Source organism: Dicentrarchus labrax, unplaced genomic scaffold, assembly GCF_905237075.1.
Source record: "Dicentrarchus labrax unplaced genomic scaffold, dlabrax2021, whole genome shotgun sequence".
Lineage (NCBI taxonomy): Eukaryota > Metazoa > Chordata > Actinopteri > Moronidae > Dicentrarchus > Dicentrarchus labrax.
The window spans coordinates 27,974,398-27,996,444 of NW_026136721.1; the positions used below are offsets into that span (position 1 = coordinate 27,974,398).

Below are 22,047 nucleotides of genomic sequence, written 5' to 3' on the forward strand. Positions count from 1 at the left end.
GAAGGCAGGCGAAACAAAAAGCAGACACTGAACAGGGGAATGTTTGCTTGTGCCAGGTACAGTGCAGTAAAGTCTACAGGGATAATGGCCAGATCTGAGTATTTCCCAGAGCTGTGGACAGCACTGATGCCATCATAGTGTCTGACTGTGTCTTCCTGTTGAATCTGGCTAATTTCTTTATAGACAGGCAAAGTGCCCAAACACTCGACCACATGCAAAGTAATGTGTACTCACTATGATCAAAAACAAATGCCGCGTATCCTTCATTAGAATGAAATAACAGCTGGTCGGTTCAAGTTTAACGCATTTCTTATTTCTTACTTAACTCTAATATCTAGCTTTGCAGGTAACTAGTTTAAATTTGCCCAGTTTTGATATCTGTATGGCTGGGTATTGTTTGAAATGTATTGATACTAGTGCCAATTCAATACCTTTTTTCAATGCCTTACCTTTTCACGTCTTTCATTTAAAGGTCCAGTGTGTAACATTTTGGAGGATCTATGGCAGAAATTGGAATATAATATTTAAAGGTATGTTCTCATTAGTTTATAATCACCTGAATATAGGAATAATGTTTTTGTTACCTTACCATCTTTCTACAATAGCCCAGAACAGACAAACCAAACACTGGCAAGTTTCACAGCCACGGTAGTTTTCTCCTACACACTTCACAGATGCCACTAAATCCTTCACATTGGTCTAACCAAACTTCTGAAATGTTAAATAATGTTTAAACGCAAGCAACCATCCAAGGACTTTGCCTTAAAAAACTAATCTAAACTTGGTAAAAATGTGTATTTAAATCACAAACTGAAAGAATGAGTAAACACAATTACAAATCTGAAATTCAACACTAGTTTTCAGTACTAGACACATTTTCAGTACTCTGTGCTGCAGACGCATTTTTGGTTGGTGCCAAAAATGAATTGAGGTTCAAAATCCAACTCTATCTGTCCCTGAGATTTCTACTGCCGCTCCAGTGCAGCTGAGGTAAATGGAATTTCACTCTTATTCTGAATGAGCCACGAAAGACTCTGCCAACAGTTTTCATAGGGCTAGAAAGTATTTTCAAGGAAAACTGTTCACAATGATTATCTAGAGTAATGGAGAAATCTATTCTATTTTTAAGCACCAAAACAAATTTTAATTGACCTCCATTGTATTGGAGGCAGATGTTTGAGACAGACATCTCAAAACCTAGACCAGTGAAACAAAACTATCTGCGTGACTAGACACGACCTGAAGGAAGAAAGAAAAAATGTTTTGTTTCTGTGTGTTTGTGTAATTTGAGAAAGCTGACCCTTGAATATCCCTTCAATTATGACTTTTCTTCTCTCTATCACTGAAATCATATTACACTTCCTGCCAAACACGTTTACCCTTTTGCAGCGTCAGGGAAGAAAATTATCTCTCCAAACAGGTTCAGTATGATAAAGTATCTTTTTTCTTCGAGCTGTCACTTGATCCTTGGAAGCCTCCTTTTACCTGCTGGGTCAGTGTGTGACGCTGCCGCGGCTCTACATACATGTTTTTATCGCGCCTGGAGAAGCTTGATTCTGAATAACAGGAATAAATTCTTGAACAAAGGACACAAATCATTTAGTTTTTTAACCCCACAGCTGAGCAGGAGGAGACGCCCAGTAAATGTGTGTTTTCTAGGTCACCACCAAAATGGCCATTTTAAGAAATGAATTATACATTTTCAAGGCTAACACATGTGAACATTACTGGGTGTTTCTGGGATTTTAACATATATGGGAAGACAGCTTATTAAGGCTTTGAATGTTAAATATACAGTACATGCTTTGTTACATCCAATTTTTGTAGTATCTGTGTGACATATTTACTGTAATGGAAAACTGGCTTTAGTCGTACACATACTATTGAATTAACATTTAACAGAATATCCAATTTAGTTATCTAATAATTTATTTTGAGTTAATAATTAAAAATGTTATCTCATAAATAAGATCTTGACAGCAGAGCAAATAGATGCATTAACTAAAAAAGAACCTGGAAAAAAAATAAATTGCTAAAATTAATATCTATGAAGGTCACTGCATCAAAAGCCTCCAAACCATTTATAACCTAAAAAGGAGTTGACTTTCTTTTCACTGCAGATAATTTAACAAATCATTTCTTACTATTAGCTCTTTGTGTCATGAATGAAGTAATCAACAAAGTTATTAATGTTTAAAGTCAGAGTCGGCGGCAGCACTTTTCTGAATCATGGGTTCTGCTGACGTAAAAGTGTTTGTGGATGCGTGTTGTTTGTGTGTCCATGTTTGTGTGTTTGCGAGAGAATGAAAGTGTTATGTAAAAGGGCCTGGAATAACCCCGCTCCCCCACCAACACACACATACACACACACAAACACACACCCTTCACTTTATTTGAGCCAACTATGCATGACCTACTTTGGGAACCTTTCAAGCTGAACAATTAACATTTTTTGTAGCTTCTTCCTTTATGGCATACTTTCCATGGAGGGACTGACAAGACAAACACTGTGTTTAAACGTAAGCACTTTGGCATGAATACTTAGGCAAACTCTAATTAAACATGAATGATAAAGGCATGCCTTGTTTGCTCAGTCAAGTGTATCAGCATACAAGGGGAAGACAATAATACGCTGAGAGAGTCGAGATGGGTTCTCTCTGCATCCTCTCCACCAAAAATGAAATATAGATCTCATTGCTTTTTATAGCTCTGAATGAATAATGTCCAACCAATGAATTAGACATCTGCCTGCATTTAGCTCAACAAACAATTCTTTTTTATTTATGACAATAGTGATAGGCTCTTATGAACAGTTAATCTTTGTAATTTGTGATTTAATACGTACGTTTTTCCTTGTAGTCACTCTATATTACTGATACCAGCATGTTGCTATTTGATCTCAGATGATGGTGCATTTCATTCAGCTTTTCGTCCACACAAAGCCTACCTACAGAGCTCATGACTCAGGCAATCTTTAAGACTACTTGTGGGAGATCTTCAAGACTACTTGCGTGCTAGGTAAACAAAGTACTGCCATTCAGCTACAGTATTTCACACAGCAGCACACTATAAAAATCAGGGCATTCATCACCAAACAGAAGCATGCACTATGCTTTGTTGCAGCTCTGGTATTTAGTTTCAGCCTCCTTTATGCAGTTTGTTAATGACCTCAACAACAGAAGGGAATGTCAGCGGTAGGTAATAGAGAGTAGATCTCCAACTACAGGACTGGCCTAGCGGAAATCTGGGCCTCTGTCACCAGACTGTGTTTCAGGAAGAAGTTCAAATGAGGACAAGACAAGCATTCAAATCCCAGGAGCCCTGGCCAGCAGTAACCACACTTTTATTGGGGTGTCAAGTCCGTCCTCGAATGTGTGCTGTTGTTGTTGTTGTTGGCGGTCGTGTTTCTGTGCTTGTGTGTGTGTGTGTGTGTGTGTGTGTGTGTGTGTGTGTGTGTGTGTGTGTGTGTGTGTGTGTGTGCGTGCGTGCGTGTGCGTGTGTGTGTGTGTGCATGGCTCTGCGTGGGAGAGGGAGAGCAGAGACTTTTAACATGGTTTCTTTACTGTGCAAAAAAAGCATCCGATCATTGTGTCACACAATATCATCTTGGTTCTTTTAAAAAGATTACAACCACTGTTGGCATTAACTCCTACGTGCTAGTAGCACAAGGTAAGAAACATCCATTCATAAAGCTGAAAAACAAAGCCTGCTTTCATTATGCCATCATGGCTATACCCGTTAAGATAACAATGTTGGATATTTAGATCTGTAGCTTCATGTTTTGCATTGAAGTGGTTTTTTTTCTCTTTTTGGTGAAAGGTAAGAAAAATAAAAAATATCAAAATCTGCTAAAAGTCTTAGCTCCTACAGTTCCAGCAGGAATGAAAACATGAATTTAATATGACTGTATTTGATGCATTAGAGGAAGAAAGCGAGACTATCGTGGTATTTACCACAGCTGCCAGCAAAACAAAATCAGCTCTAAAAGCCAAACTGGTGACAGTGGTAAGAACTTTAAAAAGTATTTACTTCCCCCTTTAAAATAAAAAGACAAAATAAGACATATTATCACCTTATAAAATTGTTGTGGTTAGCTTGTTAGCATAAATTGCCTAGTTACACCTTTTTTTAGCTCCGTTTTGGGCTCCACCAACTCCTGAGGGAAATGGCTCTTTAGTTGCTAAATGCTTCACTATGTTCACCATCTAATCGCTACCTTTGGTGATTACCAGGTATTGTGCTGTGGTTTTATCAGAGCTTTGTTGCTGGAACAGCTGCCTGCTATGTTGGAAATTAGGATGAGAAGAGTTTGTGGATCAAAAAACCAAAACATGCACATCGACAGTAAAATACTAGAGAACTGTAGTACAACACGGTCTTAGTGGTCTATGGTGGCACTAGAAGGCAGAAATAAAAACCCAAGTTGGTGAGGCTGGTATGCTGAAAGCTTATTCTGTACATGTCCTTGGTAAATGTAAGGGAATTTATATGTGTATTCTCATATTCTTTGGTTGATAAAGAAATTCCCACCAAGCCTTTTAATCGTTCACAGTGCATACACACAACCGCGTTCCACAATCACACAATGTAGTTTTAATAAAACTGTAGTTTACAAATATTGTATCTTTGAAAATGTTTCACAAAACAATGTTTTAAATGACTGCCCAAGTTTTTAATATCTGTGTAGTCCAGGATGAATTACCTTTGATAATTGATAATGACTTCTCTAAGACTTCTTCAATTTCACCTTGAGTTGTAAGTGTTTCGAGACTAATTTGCATGATTTCCTGCCAAAATTGGCTGCCCTTCATTTATCATACTCCAGTCGCTGAGATATGAGTCCCATCAATGATTCTGACCAAACTGAGAAAGTCCACAATATCAATTAATTTCGAATCGGGCAGCAAAGCCCAGCAAAAATTAAATAAACTGCATCCCAGTATGAGGCTATAAAACAGCGTTAATGTTATGATAGCATTAAGCTATGTCTCTGCAGGAGCAGGGTGAAGATATTTCTAATATGAGAAATTCAACCACAAATATCATCTCTGCACAGTCTTAACAATCTAAAGTGGTTTACTAATTCCCTGCTTCATGCAGCCATTTAACCCTTTACATAAAAAGAAACTCCTAAGCCCCATTTAATTCATTCTCTCTAACAGTAACAGGTTTTCATCTCACAAGGTCTAAAATGCTACACAAGGAGCTTTTATCTTTAGGCATTCATTTTTAAGGATACATTCTTATTCAAGAACAGCAGACAGCAGAATTTCACCAACTATTACTACTAATACTGCCTCACCACACTCCTCTACACAGCCTCCAATCCACCCACACTAATGACTGATTGGCTGCCCAGAAGATAGAAAAGAACTGAATCCTTGTGGGCTTTATGTATTAAAATTTTTTTTCATTCAGGTGTTTTATACATTTTGATTTGTCCATGTTCATCTGTCCCCCCCCCCACGCATAAATATGTATCGCAATTCACAATTCAACTATTCGTCTTTTCTTAAGAAAGAGGCTCAATTTAAGGGAGCCGAGTGGTTTAGGTGCTTCACGGCTGTCCTTGGACATGACAAATCCTATTAAGCTAAAAATTTATTTTCAATGCTCAATCAGTAAGTTTGTCAAGTAGTCAAATCAGTCAAGTAGTTTTCTTGCCTCGTGACCCGATTCACAGTCTGAAATTCTACTGCTAGTCTGTTTTTGTTCTTGAGCTCGACGTGAAAACATGGCTAATTTCTGCTTGGGGGAACAGGCTGATTTTCATCACTCACTGGAGTTTGAACTGCCAAAGAGCCCTGTACATGGACAGTGATTTATTCATGTGTTGTCCCAAAGCACTATGACAGCACAGAATACATTTTCAGCATACTTCAGTCCATGAGAAACAATATAACATGAAAAGTGTTACACCTCGATCATTTTAACCTTGTTCAAGCGTGTACAGGAGTAAAGTCTTTACCTGTCTCTTCATGACCTTTACAAAGCTCTACTATATGCAGTGCCAAATCCTGTGACTAATACAATGTTTGACATAGATTTTGACCAGTCATTCCAATTACTTTTTCTTAATCCAACATAACTGTACTGCAGGGTATTATTTTATTGTATATGACTGATGGCTGTTATCAACTATTCAGAGCATCCTTTAGCGGGCAATCAATTACCATACCGGGTTTCACTCACACTGAAAAACATGACCTTTTCACCCAATCTCCTCTCAAACCACCACACAGTCTGGATTAATTATAAAATGCGTTTTTCAAACACATATTGATGAATGAAAAAAACAAATTAATATATATTTTCTTTTTGAAATTAAGTCTCAGCTCTGAAGTAAGAATTGGAAGAATGTACTATATAGTCTACACAGAGCACATGACGACTTTAACCCTCAACTGGTCTGAACTCAACCCTTCACTGCATTATTTTTATCAATGTACATGCTGCTAGTCACATATATTCAGTAACTAGAGACATTGATTTACTATGTTTATGTATTTGAATAATTACACTCTCTTGCTTTAGAATGCATGACATGACTTGTACTCAGTAATTTCCATCTGCACTTGAGATATGATTGTACAGATTCAAAAGAGTAACCTAAAGTAGGTTTTCACGTTTTTCTAAAGCTATTAGACGTTCCTTCAGTTTTATTGAATCAGTTAAGTTACAGAATGAAAAAAAGAAGGACACCAATAAAAAAACATGAACTTGTTACTTGGAGTTTGCTGGCATATGTGCTTTATATCAAATTTAGCACAATTAAATTATTGTATTCTTTTCTTTCATTTAATGACTACTGTTTACTGATTTTTTTTTACAGATGACACAAGAGAATGCACATAATTAATAGACTTGCATGCAATATATGACAACATCTTTGCCAGATTAGTACGTCTGCTGTGTAGACAGCTGAGACCGGCAGCCATTCCCCAACACCTTCACCTGTAACATCCTTTTCACAACCCAAACAAGCAGCTGCCCGCTTTATTGTCAGGAACCCATAATGCACTGGGAGCCCCTGTGCATGCCTGGTGTTGGGATTTAATTGGATATTAGTATCCAGCAGTGTCTGAATTAATCAAATCATTTTCATCCATTAATTTAGTGGAGGAACATACAATTAAAGCCTTATTAGTGTGCTCTCAAGAGTATGCCTTTTCATCCCTCTGAAGAACATTGCGAGTTGGCCAGAGTCCAGTGCAAAGCATTCTCCTCGCTTGAAACTGGTGCTTCCTCGTGATGGGCACTCTGTTGATCTACAGCAACTGGCTACAAGCTTAAAGCAAGGGAGATGTCAGCCTATAGTAAGGTGCCACAGGGCTGTAGGAAAGGCTAAAAATCCTTAATGAGAGCTTATCTAAATGGAAAAAAAAAAACATTGTTGGCTTCTATTTTGAGTCTTCATCATTTGTCAGATTATGAAATTATCAGGTCATAGGGCTGACAAGTTTTAGAGTAATTCTATTTGGTGAAATATTACTGCAAAAACCAGCATAAAAATGCCCTAAATAGGGTGAAAAGAGATTTGGAGATTTAGGCAGGGAGCAAACATAATCCAGCGCGCTAATGTAGGTCATTTTATAATAATTTCAATATTTATATATTTCATACAAAGCAGATTTCTTTCTTAGTGGACTTCAAACTATAGCGCAGAAGAGAATGGATACAGGAATTTTACTTCATGGTTATAAAAAAAATTAAGAAAGAAAATCTCAGCATTTAAACCTTGAATCATGTACAATGCACCATTCTGGCCACACAGTTTGTCATAAGCATTAAGTTTAAATCAAACACCACATGAATACAACAATTCTGGTTAATGCAATTCATTTTTTTCCTTCCTCCTCTCTTGTGAATCTGAGTTAAAATGTTTTTTGCACAAAGTAATCCAGACTGCTCAGATGAGCAGCCATTTTTAATTAAAACCATTTACAGAGGAAACCAAAGTGAGAAAAAAAAGAGCCAAGGGATTTTACACTCTGTCATCCAAGGCTTCAGCGGATCAAAGAGTTTTAGTTGTGCTTTTTAATGGTTACGTAACATTTTTGCCTATGAAATATTGGGCCCGGGTGCCATGTAGTCAGTCCAAGGCTCGACAGTAGACTTCCTGCAGTGCACTTTGAGATTTCAGGCAGGATACAATAAGCCTATGTTTATATCTAAGTATAGCTGTCAATCAGTACAATACTACTGGTGTAAGAGGACACTAAAAGTAGGCAGCACCCTCTGAAAAATGTTAGTTTCTTGCGTTCTAACTAAGATATATCTGCATGTGTGTGTGTGTGTGTGTACACATTAATTGTATGTATATATGTATATGTGTGTTTGTGTCTGTCTGCTTCCCTGCCTGCCTGGCTGGCTGCCATGTGGCCCACCTCTTACTGTCATCCTGTCTGACATTAGGGCTAAGCTGGATCTCATTAGGACCAAGGTGGCAGTGATCCCGTCAACATCGCTTTGCCTCCTGCCATATGGGTCGCCTCCAAGGTAACGGGGCTGTATCAGTCTCCTCAGAGCTGCAAGCCTTGTTATGGCACACACAGACGGAGTATCTACTCTCTAGACGATCGTGTACTGTACACATAAAGCTGAATAAACACGTCGAACAGAGAAGACATGAAAAATACTCATGATGAGATAAGATGAGACAGACACACATGTACAGTGTGCTTACTATACGTGTTTGCCATAAGAAATACAAATAATGTCAAAAAGATCAATCACGCTAATGTTGTGTTTTATAAGCTATGAATAAGAAAAACTATTTAAGAATTGATCTGGTTATCAGCAAAGCTTGTTATTAAATATATTTCAGTGTGATGAAAATCACACCACACATCTTACAGTGAAAGGTGACAGTAAAAGGTTTTTTTAATATCTTGTTGTATAATAAAGGTATGATAAATGCAGGAAAGCATCAACTATCATCATCGGAAATGTTTTTCATTCCATTTGTAAACTACAATTAATCTGTTCAGCTGAGGACCTTCATGAACATACATTGAGGGCAGAAACACTGATAAACCGACTTTTTCCTAGTCCCCTCCTCCAAATTTGTCCCTGCAATCTAAATAAAAATAGAAAATGAAAATATACAACTGAAAATGGTAGAGCAATCAGTGAGATCTGCAAAGTTGGTTTGTACAAATTCAATCAGGAAAACTTTTTATCTAATAAATCTCCATTTTGAGATTCTGTGTAACATCACTGCCCAAAGTCAGCCTGGAACTGTCATGGTCAAGCCACACTCGAACGCAGCCGACATCAGCATACGCCAACAACCCAGCAGAAGCCCAAATACTGTACTTCCCTTACATCAAACGTCTGGCTCTCTAGCCGTGCAAGTAAACAGGAAGTCATTTATTGTGCTTCCTAGCACCAGCTCATAAACTGAATTTATAACATCCCATCGATAAATAGATGATAGCAATGTATTTTACAAAAACACCAATGGACAGTAAATGCTATTAAAATACATAAAAATCATATCATTCTCATGTATTTTCCAGATACAGGGCCACTAACCTTTCCTCTGATTTACTGTAAACTAGCTCCAGCATGTCTCTCTGTTGCGTGTATACATACTTCTGTATTTTTAACAATGTTACCATGTGTTTCATGGTATCTAGATTATGGCTTTGATATTCACTTTTATTAATCCAGTTGATGATTATTTACTTCCCTCAGCGTCACATGTAACTAGAACGCCAGAATACACTGGAAGCAAAACAACTGTGTCAAAGTTGCACTTTGCCAGATTGGCGGCTATTATAGATTTTTTCCCTTTGGCCTGTTTGTTTTGTTTCAGCCCCCACCCTCACAAAAGCCACTGTTTATTTCATCAGTTTGGCAAAAGCATGTGATCAATCATTCATAATTTATTATGCTGCCAATGGCCTAGGGCCCATAAAAACAGATATTTGCATTACACAAGGTCTTAGTTGGACCTCTCGATAACAGACCAATAAATTTTGTTGTTGTACATACACACTAGCCCCTGATAAGAGGTAAACTTTCCCTCTGTGTTACAGTAGAACACAGGGCAGTGCTAGCAGAGATGCTGTTGTGATCACATGCTACTATAACAATGACCTGGACCCCGTCCTTCAAATCCTGTTTCCCCAGCCAGCATCCCACTGCCTTTCCCAAGCCCTGCTGTTGTTATTATTTTTGAACTATTCAAAGCAAACGCCCTAAATCCCTTGTGCAATATGAGTCTGACTGTAACAAACTGGCCCTCATATATGATCCTCTAAATAGGCATGCTGTTATACAGGTATACTGACAAAATAATTTAGGAAAAATTAAAACTGCTTCTCTCTGTAAAGCAAAACCGGAATATTTATCAAAACTTAGCTAAGCCAGAGAACTGACGGAGATACACTGAAAGGCACTAGACATGTTCATTCTCCTTACCTGTCCGTGATGCAGTTCTGACCCGGGTATCCCTCACCTCTGGCTGACAGTGACCCCTGTGACATGCCCGGCCGAGATTTCCAGGACTCCATTAATGCAGTTACGGGTGAAATTAGATTCAACAAAGGGTTGGACTGGTCCCTCACATCATGCCGCGTGAAAGACATTGTTCCTTGAGCTCCAATCTGGTAATGGAATGAATGTCCACCGGAATTAACTCCAACAATGGCCGATGTGGGCATGCTGTTATTCTCTTGGTAATAGCTGCCATCATTGGTCTCCTGCTTAACCCCTTTAGACAGGACATTGTTGGAGAACACATCGGACTCATAGTTCCCATTCATAGAGGAGACAGGGGGTCCTAAGATACCAGAAAGACTGTATTCATCAATATTATTCCTCAGAGACAAATAGGTGGTCTCAGATGCAGGAAAGAGACCAAGAGATGGTGACTGATCACCGTAGGGCTGAGGGTTCATACATCCCTCATTTTTGTTTGGCTCACTCTTAATCTGTGTGATAAAAGGTGTGCTACTCGCATTACATTTGGAGCTGCCCAAACACATGCTCCTGAAGTCAGTTCCAGGCTCATTCTTAATGTACTTGACCATGCCCATCTGGTCTAAGCCGACATTGAACACCTCCCCATCTACCATCTCTACTTTCGGGAATTCAAAGTTCTTGAAGTCCGTGTCTCTGGTCAGACCTGCTGCTTCTGGGCTGTTGGTGTCATTCTGCACCAAACCCAGTCCGCCAGCAGGACTGGACACAGGGAACCCACCTGAGGAGGGGTTCTGTGGGCTGCTGACCGCCATGGTTCCCCCTGTGGCCGGACTGGAGAGAGAGGGCCTTACTGTGTTGCAGTTGTTGGCAGTGCTGGTGCAGCCGCCACCTGTAGGGCTCGAGACCGATGACCTAATATTACAGGTAGTGCTGCAGGACGGAGGCGATCTCACACTACTCATACTCTGGGGGCTGGACATGGGGGACCTCATGACATTGAGCGGGCTGGTGAGTGGTGGTGAGCCCACTGTGCTGGACTCTATAGGGCTACATGTGGCTGAATTCCTGCGCTTGATGTTGGCCAGAGTTGCAGCACAAGACGTCTGGCTGACAGGACTACTGACGGACGAGCACGCTGGTCCAAAGCACGTAGGAGGACTGGTGGTTGATGACACCATATTGTTGCTGCCCCCGGGGCTAGAGATGGAGCTGGAGGTCTGGGGACTGCAGGACAGAGATGAAACCAGCATTGAAGCTGAGCTAACTGGGGTCCCAGTGGTGCATTCTCTGGGAGTGGTGCTGGGCTGCTGGAAACCAAATGGCTTTAACTTGGGGCTCTTTGTGGAACCACACTGGGTCTCCTCCACAGACCGCCCACACACTGGATACATCTTCCCAGGGCTGGTACTGCCCCCATGCTGGCTAAAGGCAAAGTCTGCCTCCCTGGCAGCATTCATATACAAGCCCATAGACTCAGCCACAGTCTTGGAAAGCTCCTTGGAGTCCATTTCCTGCTTATGACCATGGAGAGAGTTGTTGAAGTGTGGGAGAACAAATGGCTGGTTCTGGCTGAGCCGAAGCATTGGCTGCTCCTGCTTCTTTGTATTGTTGTCTTTGCAGTCAGTGGCCGGGCTTCCAGCAGGGCAGCTAACATTGACTATGTCCATCAGGATATCGCTGTTGGTCAGACTTGAATCCTCTGTACTGCAGCAATGCTCCATGGTGCTCGGGACCTGCGACCATCTGTTCTCTGTATCGCTTCCATCAAAGAAACTTTGGTATCTTTTGGTCTCCATTGCTGGCTCATTGATTCACCTGGTAAATGAGGGAAAGAAAAGAAAGAAAATAATGAGAAAAATTCAAGTCACACAATTCAAATTCAATACACCTGCCACAGTTGAGTGGCAGGTGTATTAATGGTATTTACCTTCAGGCAGAGATTAAAAGTCTAATATGCGACCAAAGTATATATTAATAATTATGCTAATGAATCTTAAATATGTAGTGTAAATATATAGTAGTCTTTCTGGTTTTAGATAGATGACCAAGCAGTTCCGCTTCAGTGGATAAAAACCTAATGAGGCATAAAAGGTAGGGCAAAAGGAAAAAAAGTGAGGATGTGACACACAACAGATTTCACTTATTTTAACATTATAATAACTTATTTTTAAAGAATACCAAGACTCAAACATAAATTACGATTTGTCAACAATATGTTAAATCGGGGAAGAAAAAAAAACTCCAAAGCAAGTCTGTACAGTATTTCTTCTCTCACACAGATAAAGCTCCTTATCGGCTGCACTACAGGAGATGTACAGTCTGATAACTTGGGGGAAAAAAAGAAAAACTGCATCGCAAGGGTTAACGAAGCTACGTGACGTCGTCTGGGCTTTTGGTTTAAATTCCCACCTCTGCTGCGCTCCCATTGGACAGCTCAGCCAGAAATCCACCAGCTTTATGAGGCCATTCACGGATTGGTCCGAAAGCTGTCACTCAATAGTTATTGCTCTTGCAGTCACAACATAGCTGCGACATAACTTGAAATGTTGCTTCAGCAACCAGAGCAGCCCCGTCATGTGCAAAAGCAACAAAAAAAAACACATGCAATGATAAGACACTTCATGTATCAGATTGCAATGAGAACGACTTGCTTTCAGTGTTTGCTTTAAGGTTTGAATATATATATTTTGCATGCTTTGGTTCACTCTTTCAAGGGCTCACAGCTGTGGAGTAGCCACGTTAAAGTTATTCAGGCTGTTATGTGCAGATCCTTACGTATAAAGATTAAAATAAAAGAGAAGACAGCTTGTTAATTCCTCCTTCTCGCTCCTGCCGTGATTGCCCTGCCTCTGTGGGGCATGCAACTCTCTGCATATCTCTCCATTTTGCGTTTGCGCAGAATAAATACTTAAAAGACGATTCTTTTTCTTTTTTTTGGCCATGCTGTTGCTGTTGAAGTTATTTTTTAGCTGTGTGAAAGTCGTCTCATTGACGGCTTTTTGAATGACAAGAGGGACTAAGTGCAGAAGGAAGAAAATATGAATGATTTAACTCACATTTTTATTGAGATTGTCTACTTCACTAGATATTTCTCAGCCCTCTTGACAGGTGCGTACAGATATACAAAAACGAGGCTTCTATTAATTCTACTAAAAATGACTGTGGCTTTTGTTTGTACACAAAGTACATAAACTTCTTGGCGACTTTTTTTTTTATTATGGACCAAGACACAGGGCTAACGGTCCCGGTTGAAAGTTATTAGATTTTCTCTCCCACAGCAAACGAACCGGGGGATGAAAGTAGTCAGTCATCCCGGACTGAAAAGCGAGGAGTTTGCTTTCATTATCATCTGAGACCCCCAGCGCGAAATTAAAATGTACAGTCAAACACTGAGCTCTGTCCTTCCTTACCTTAATTACGACATTCAGAGTTGTCAGGTGGCCGTGTTGCTGGGCAGCGATAATCCAAGAGGACCGACAAAAAAAAAAAAAAAAAAAAAAGACACGCAAAAGCAAAGTCAATAAATATCAACAAATGTGTCCTGTCTACTCTTGCCAATACATAGTTTTCAGTTTGACAGCTAGACACACTGGAGAAGTCTACTGCGTATTATCACTAGTAATCCTCAACAGCGAACGGCTGCTCCTGACAGGACGAACGACAGCGGCGGGTCGGACGACAGCGGCGGATGATCTCACATTATGGCCGCAATTTTGCAGATTACCGATTCGCGGGGCCCCCCCGGATAAAAAGAGTATTAAAAAACAAACGAAGGAGTCGGTCGGACTTGAAGTCAAAGCGACGTCATTCTATGCACATGGACCCTCCTACTGCAACGAGTGCAACACAAACTCCGAGGAGGGGGAGGAGGAGGAGGAGGAGGAAGGGAGGAGGGGAGGCAGAGCGGAGAGAGGGGAGGGGCTCAGCGCAGGTAGACAGAGTCGCCTGGAAATAGGGCACCGTGCTCAGTGCGGTGTTGTTTGAAATAAACTCTCGGGATAACAGTGAGAAGCAGCCTTTTTCTTTTTTTTTATTTATTTAATTAGCTACAATATTCCTCCAAGTTTGTTTCGTGTCTATGTTGCTGTGAAAACCCCCTCTCCCTTCTTCCCTCTCTTTTTATAATTTTTTTTTTTTTTAAACATCTTTTTCTTGTGCCACCTCTCTAAAGGTTTGCGCGTGCGCGGACAATTTAGATAAGGAGGAGATAGAGCAACGAGCCTTTCCCAGCCTCTGTTTACAGTTAACATGGATCTTTAAAAAAAAAAAAAAAAAAAAAAAAAACCTGCAAATTTTGAGCGGGGAGTCATTCTGCTGTAAGAGTGAAATCAAGTCAGGCTGTTGCCCTGTAACACCATAACGGCTGCTTCCACTAGGTGGAGCAATATTTCTATTGCTGTTCGAAAAGCAACTCTATTGAGTGGTCAAGATGTCACCTACTTCACTACATGTCAGACTATGATAGAGGAAAAACCTTCATTTTCACGCTTCAAATAACAAAACTGACATAAAACTCAGACTTCTTGAGTTCAAAACAGAATTAAAATTTAGTCATAAACTGATATGTAGAGAAATGTGTAAGAAAAGTGGAAATGGAATATTGTTTAAAAGTCAGTGACCACTGAAGGAATAATGGATAAAATAGATATATAACCACAGTTGCATGTAATTCAAAAGCTATCAGACACAGTCAAGTTGGCATACTGTAACTTAGATTAAATGAGATCAGTATCTCTCACTGATAATGTCCTATAGTGCACATTTGGATTAAGCTGTTGCTTACATTTTACTGCCGATATGTGATGGCATTGGTGTGTGTAGACTTTGGTTTTACTCCTGCAACAGCCAATAATCAGTTTAATCTTTGAAGTTGTCAGTCAGTCCAGTCACATCCTGTAGTGTTTCACATGGCTGCATAAAAGTGCACATGAAGGATTTAGGCTTTGAGAGAGGAGCTCTACAGTATACAGTAGTTTGAATGTTTCTCTTCATTGCTTGTCTGGTTTTTCCAAGCCAGCCTGTAGCCATTACCCAAGCGAGGCAGCAGCAGTTAGATTAGTCAAAGCCATCCAAGAAACACTGCCCACCTCCCTGATCTGCCTGTTAATCACCCATGAATGGGGACCTGCTTCAGAAAGAGCAGGAGAATTGAGATATAACCAATGTTTCCCACCCCCATTCATGCAGCTCCCACTTGTCCATTGCACATAATGGGTGCCAGTCAAACACATCATGAGCAAATCTAATTTAGCTTTGCATCACAGATTTTTCCACAGTGCAGACTGACAGCAGAACATGGCTGATATGAAATCAGTAATAATTGTCTCCCTCCCTTGTAGGAATTAAAGGCATCTTTGTTGAATCCCACTGAGCTTTCAAGCACTGTCGTTTTAGCAAAATGAGTGATAATCACACAATTCTGAAAACATTTTTTATATACATATATTGTGTATATACACACATGGGGGCTAAAAATAGTGTCTGTGGGGGGGGGTCCTTTCGAATGAGTGATTGCTGTGATTAGGAACAGGCTCCCACTCCAGTTTAGACACAAAGCAGACAACTCCAGTAGCTGAGAGGGCCAAAGGCATAAGAGAGGTGCATGCTGCGCCTCATGGGGACAGGTGAATTGGAGCATGTTAACTCTGAAACAAAACACTCGTCAACTCAGCAGAAGACCCTGTCCCCATCGTGTGTAGTAATTACAGAGGTAGTTTTAATCAGGGAAGAAGTCCGTCACCATCATCCTCCCTCAGCTGCTTATTGTTCCAGTTTAGCTGTTATTCTTGAGAACCATTCATCTGAAGTGATAATGTAGCTGTTCCAGAAGGGAGCCAGCCCCTCTTCTTTCTCACAACTTTGATTTGACTGGTAAACATGTTTAAGTGTTGACTTTGCATCCAGCAAGTCATTCTCGTAACATGTTTTTGAGTGTTATTTTAACCCTTTTAAAGTGCTTAGTCTTGAATTCATCTTGAATTAAAGCTGCTAAAACATTAAAGGACCAATGTGTCTCAGTTAGTGGCATTTAGCGGTGTAGCGCCCCCTTCTAGAGGCAGAGTTAGGGTTGTCCCCTCTGGGCTAGGGTAGAAATGGCAGTTCAACATGGTGGACTCTGATGAAGTGGTGTCAGTGGATATCAAAATGCTATCAAAAAACATAACTATTCCTATATCCAGGTGATTATACAGTAATGAAAACATATCTATGAATATTGTATTCCATTTTTGCCAATAGATCCTCCTTAATGTTACACACTGGACTTTTAAACCTGCATAGCAGATGTTTGGCCACTAGTGGGCAGTGACAAACAAGCTGTAAACAAAACATTTATCACATTTTACTTTTTCGCAAACTTTACACATCTCGCAGATACAGAGCAACATTAGCATTCATGTGGAGTCATGATTCTGGCAAACTAATGAATTCAAGTCCAATATTCACTCTTTTTTTAGCTTAGTTTTTATTGGGGGGGGAGTAAACTGAAAGATGGTAAAAACACTCTGTCCAGGTGAGTGAAATTGCAGAGTTAATGATTATTCTGTGAGTTCATACCTACAAGTTGAAATCTCTACATACGCATTTTCATTTGACCAATTGTTACAATGAAAATATTGCAACTTTAATTGAAATACTAAATCACTGCTTGTCCTAGGAATATCCTTGCTACTGTAAGTGCTTTTGCCCCTAAACTGTGTTGGCCAACTGTCCAGTAACATGGTAGATTGCTGGAGTGAGATCAAGAGACACACATCATCACCAACCCCCCACCACTCTGGCCAATACTTTTTGTTGTTGAACACTCATGCTGCATGTGGTACATTTCATGCCTATTTGCGGCAACTTTGAGCCCATCTGTGCAAGTATCACTGGCCTGTTTTCATTAAATGTGTTAATTTGCCATAGCAAACTATTTTCTAGTTAACAAGTATTATTCGATGAGGAACCTGGTTTCATTCTGTTTGTCTGAGCCAGTCTTTAGTATGGCCGTGACGTATCTGGCACAAAGACTGAATAACCTCACAGTTGGATGACAAGACTCTTGTCTATGAAGGTCAGAGATGGGAATATTATGCTATTCAATTTTACCAAGGGTTGCTATGGGAACTAGCATGTTCTGACACCTGATCTCTGGTCAGTGTAGGCAGATTGTAAAAAAGAGCCTTGAACAAATAAAAATGTATATGTGATTCTTTTGAATGAACTCCCTCAGATTTATTATTCATTGATAAAGACTGTATGCAGGAAATCATAGTATAATTCATAAATATGATAAATATTCTAGCCTCTGATTTCTGCGCTTAATTAAATATTCACCCAGGGCACAAATTAGGTTACACTTAAACCTGTTCATCCAAGTTATACAGTTACAGTTAGTGCTTTATCAAATATGATAGATATAGTATTACTGGTACAAAAGCAGTCAGATAAATGCAGAGTTACACAACCAACTTGCAAGGTTTTAATTAATTCACCCAGAGGTATAATTACAGACAGAATCACTGAAGTGTGACATCAGTGTGAGAATTTACACTTTACAACATTTCAAATAAAGCCATATTTAACTGATGCCTGAGCTAGGAATCTAGGTTCTAGGTATGTTCATGCATTATTTCAATTCAAGTTTTGTTTGAATTAAAATAAATGACAAGTTTGATAGAAAATAAACAGCCTGCGATGCAAAGTTATCATGTGTCTCTCATGAGACTCCAGCAACATAAATAAGACTACCTTCCAGTCCCACTTTTGACACAGATTGCTGTTCACCTTAAGTTGCCCTTCTACACGGATGGCACGTACCATTTAAATGCTGAATGATATGCATTCAGCCTGCCTCCCCGCAGAAAGTCTCTCGTACTATGTGTACACCACCTGGGGTTTGTTCATCCTAGTTAAGCAATGACGATTGAAAACATGTTGATGATTAAATAACATGTTTACCCTCCGTGCAGTCAGAAATACATATTCAGTGGGAACACTGCGTATAGGCTAGGGCCTGGCTTCAGATCAGACTATTAACATGCAGAGAATTATCACTAAATGATGTGTTGTTCAACAAAACTGTGTCAAGTACATTATGAATTGATATTCCTGGTGTCTGCTTGCAAAGATTCTCCCAATCCCGCAGCATCTATAGATGCCAAGGTTGTAAAAAGCAAACAATCAGATTGTATTTTGTTCATTTTAGTATGTTTTGGCAGAAATATGACTGCATTTGCTTTTGTTGCACACATCTTGTTTAAGCAGCTTCCATATTTTGGTCAGTTGACACCTACATGGAAATATTGTGCTTATTACTCCACAACATTTATTTAACATCTTTAGTTTCTAGTTAGTTTGTTAAGGTAATATTGTTATTCAAAATAACTGATCAGCTTAGAAAATATGATGCATTTTTATAAATAAAACTACTTAACAATATATAAAGAAGGAAGTTATATTTTTGATCAAATGTTTCTACTAGTAATTATAAAAGATCTTGGGGTGAAGATTTTGGGTCCCTTGATGATGAGATGTGGTGAAATATTTTACTGAATGCAAAGAAAACGAAAAATCAATTGAATACAAGATAATACACAGAGTACATGTTACCTCAGCTATTCAATGTAAATATGACTCTTTCTGCTCTCCATTATGTCTGAAATATAAATAAGAAGCATAGTGGTAGATATACTCATCTCATGTGGTCGTACCCTAAAATTTTATCCTTTTGGCTGGCAGTCCAAGGGGAGATTAAAAAAGTATTTGGGATAGATCATATCGCTTAATCTGTATAATTGTGTACTGATATTTTAGTGCTGTGTGAAAAACACATGTTCATTTTGCCACTGAAAAGACTTTGTTTTGCTTTGTTTAAGTATATGTATATGTGTATGTACACACAGCTGACGCTGTACTAACACAAATATTATTGATATTCATAATGTATTTTTAATTAAGTAAACATTTGAATGCAATCATCTTTACTTGTAATGAACAATTTTCAAATTGTGCTTTTTTAACTGATGTTTCCCCTTCAGGACAGCACAACCAGCAATGAGCTGTAAACACAGCATCAGAATTCATCATGTGTTAGCAAACAGTTGCCTATTTACACATCCAGCTGACACAGAGTAACATTAGTATTCATTGCAGTTGTGTAAAGTCCAATATTCACTCTCCTTTTTATCTCTGCTTTGGTCTCCCCTAGCTCTAAAGCAACAGTACTATCTGGCTCTTTAACTGCTAAATGCCCCATTTTGTTCACCAGCTAGTTGCTGACTTTGTCTGTGTGCAGTTTGGAGCTGAGCAGGTAGCACCTGCTGAGAGCGGTAAGAGTGAACCAGAACAGTAAAACCCCTAAATTGAGCTAAAAGACATGAAAACACTTCATAGAGTTTCACTGTAGGTAACTGCAGAGCTGAGTGATAATTCTCAGTGGGTTTGTCACCACAAGCGACCGCTTTGACACTACACATAGTCATTTGATCCATTGTTTGTATAAAAATATTGATCAGAGCAGCTTTAAGGAAAGGGTCAAAACACTTCTCCCACTGCTGATACAAAGAAATTACAACAGTGGTCCTTCTTCTTCTTGAAGTATCCTTCAATTCTGCCGACTTGAGCTGAAGGAGGGAGGCAGGTGAAGCCTAGAGACAAACAGAACGTCAGAACAGTAGCCAGAGAAACTGCCAAGCTCAATGTGAGATGAAATGTAGCAATGCAGTGGAAAAAGGAGACCAGTCAACAGGAGGGGAGAGGATTAGAAAAGCCACCTTTACTCTGATGCACTGTCTAGCTGTTTGTGTGTCATTTATAAAGGTTACCTTCTGCTCCTCTGTCTGTCACATACACACATCCGCGTACAGTACATGCATGTGATTTCACCAGGAGATAAAATTGATTTTGTTCTTTTTTAAACAAAAATAGACATTGAAGCAATATAAGTCCCATCTGAAGCTTTGATCTAGTTTTAAGCGTATTTTAAGTGCTCTGCATATGGAACTTTGGTGTATAACAGTGAGTCTCTGGTGACGTTAAGCATTGTGTGTGTGTGTGTGTGTGTGTGTGTGTGTGTGTTTGCACATATGGGTCTGTGCTGATAATTTGTGAAAACATATTCAGGCCTATTCTCCAACCCCTTTTTTTCCACAAATTTTTCCATCAGACCTTTGGCCAGACAGACTGATAAAAGTGTTTACATAATTATCTGGACCTTTTAAAAGTTTCGTGTCTCTGCTCCCGTTTTTATTTGGTTTTTCATTTACTGGGATTCAGGTACAACATATTTGGTGGCTGCAATTCCTAAAAAATGCCTGGCCACCCCAGTTGACAGTCAAATGCTGTTAAATTGAAACATGTTGATTTGGATTAATTTTTAATGTAACATGTTAAGAAACTGAAATTGAATTAATGATCTGTTATGGACATATTTTAGACTAAGTTATAGGCTTAAGTACAATGTAAAATGTCATGTATTTGGCAATAATGTATGAACATTTGGAAATAAAACTATTTATTAATACTGCCACCTCTAGATATTTCTATACTGACCATGTGATCATGACTTCCCCATGCTGGAGACTGGGGACCTTCATTCCATGTCCTCTCTACCCTCGTTTCCTGTTATCTTACTACTGTCTGCTGTCAAAATAAAGGCAAAATGTCTGAAATAATACATTGAGTAAGTAAAGGAGGATATGTTTAAATTCTGTTTAAGCTCTGCAGTCTCCCCTCTCTGGGTGCACTCAGTGACCCACCTCAGCCTGAAAGTAGTTGGGAGAATTGGCTTTGGAGAATTGCTGAAGCCAAGGTGCAAAAGTTGAAATGACCGGAAAGGATATACATAATGTACGGAGAGATCATATGGTCTTAAAATAGCTGAATAGTAGAGAAAGCATAAGTCACTTCTGCACTAATTAAAAACATACAGGAACCTTGACACTATTCATAGTTCTGCTCTTTCTGGAAAAAAACCCCACAATGTCTCAAATGGGAAACAAGTTTTCTTTGTGTTTTCCAAATGAACAATTCTGATATATTACACTTTGAGGAGTGCAGATCAAAGCTTATCACAGCTGTGTGGTAGAAGAAAAATATGGCTTTATGAGAGGTAAACAATATCTGAAACTGATTTGAACAAAAAGCAAGATGTCAAATCAATTTGCCTGAATCTCTCCCTAACTGTTTGGCTTGTGATCATTTTCCACTGAGGCAGAAAAACCTCTAGAAAAAAATGAGCAACCAGCTCTTGTTGAGGTTTGTGCACTGATGAGCTGCATGTCACATTAATTATGCCAGATACGGGTGGGCTGTGTTTCTGTAGTCTCAGTTCATCTATTTGTAATAATAAAGTAACAGCGAGGTTTTCTGCTAACTGAAAAGCAACTGTTTATGCTATGCATGACTGGATATACTGTAAGCGCTTTCCAGTACAATGCTACGATTTATAAATAGCACTTTAGCCCTCCACAAGCTACTGGACTCACAGCTGTTGAGAATTTGTATATACTGTGGATACATTCATACACCCTTGTTACACACAAACTCTTTAATTATTTTCCATCTACACCAGCCCACAGCTCCTCAAAGTCAAACCCATAAACAGCCTCATGTTAATAGTTAGTAAAGACTTGG

At 39.4% G+C, this 22,047-nt stretch overlaps 1 protein-coding gene across 1 annotated transcript in view; it reads right to left on the bottom strand.

Moving 5' to 3' along the window:
• The window catches only part of nr3c2 (nuclear receptor subfamily 3, group C, member 2), a 74,547-nt gene extending 60,269 nt beyond the window's left edge, over nt 1–14,278 (bottom strand). Inside the window, exons 1-2 of the mRNA XM_051386052.1 lie at nt 13,842–14,278; nt 10,429–12,246 (exon numbers count right to left, since the gene is read on the bottom strand). Coding sequence (XP_051242012.1) covers nt 10,429–12,227 — 1,799 coding nt within the window. The 5' untranslated portion in view covers nt 12,228–12,246; nt 13,842–14,278. The remainder of the gene's footprint in view (nt 1–10,428; nt 12,247–13,841) is intronic.
• Nucleotides 14,279–22,047: the final 7,769 nt, after the last annotated feature.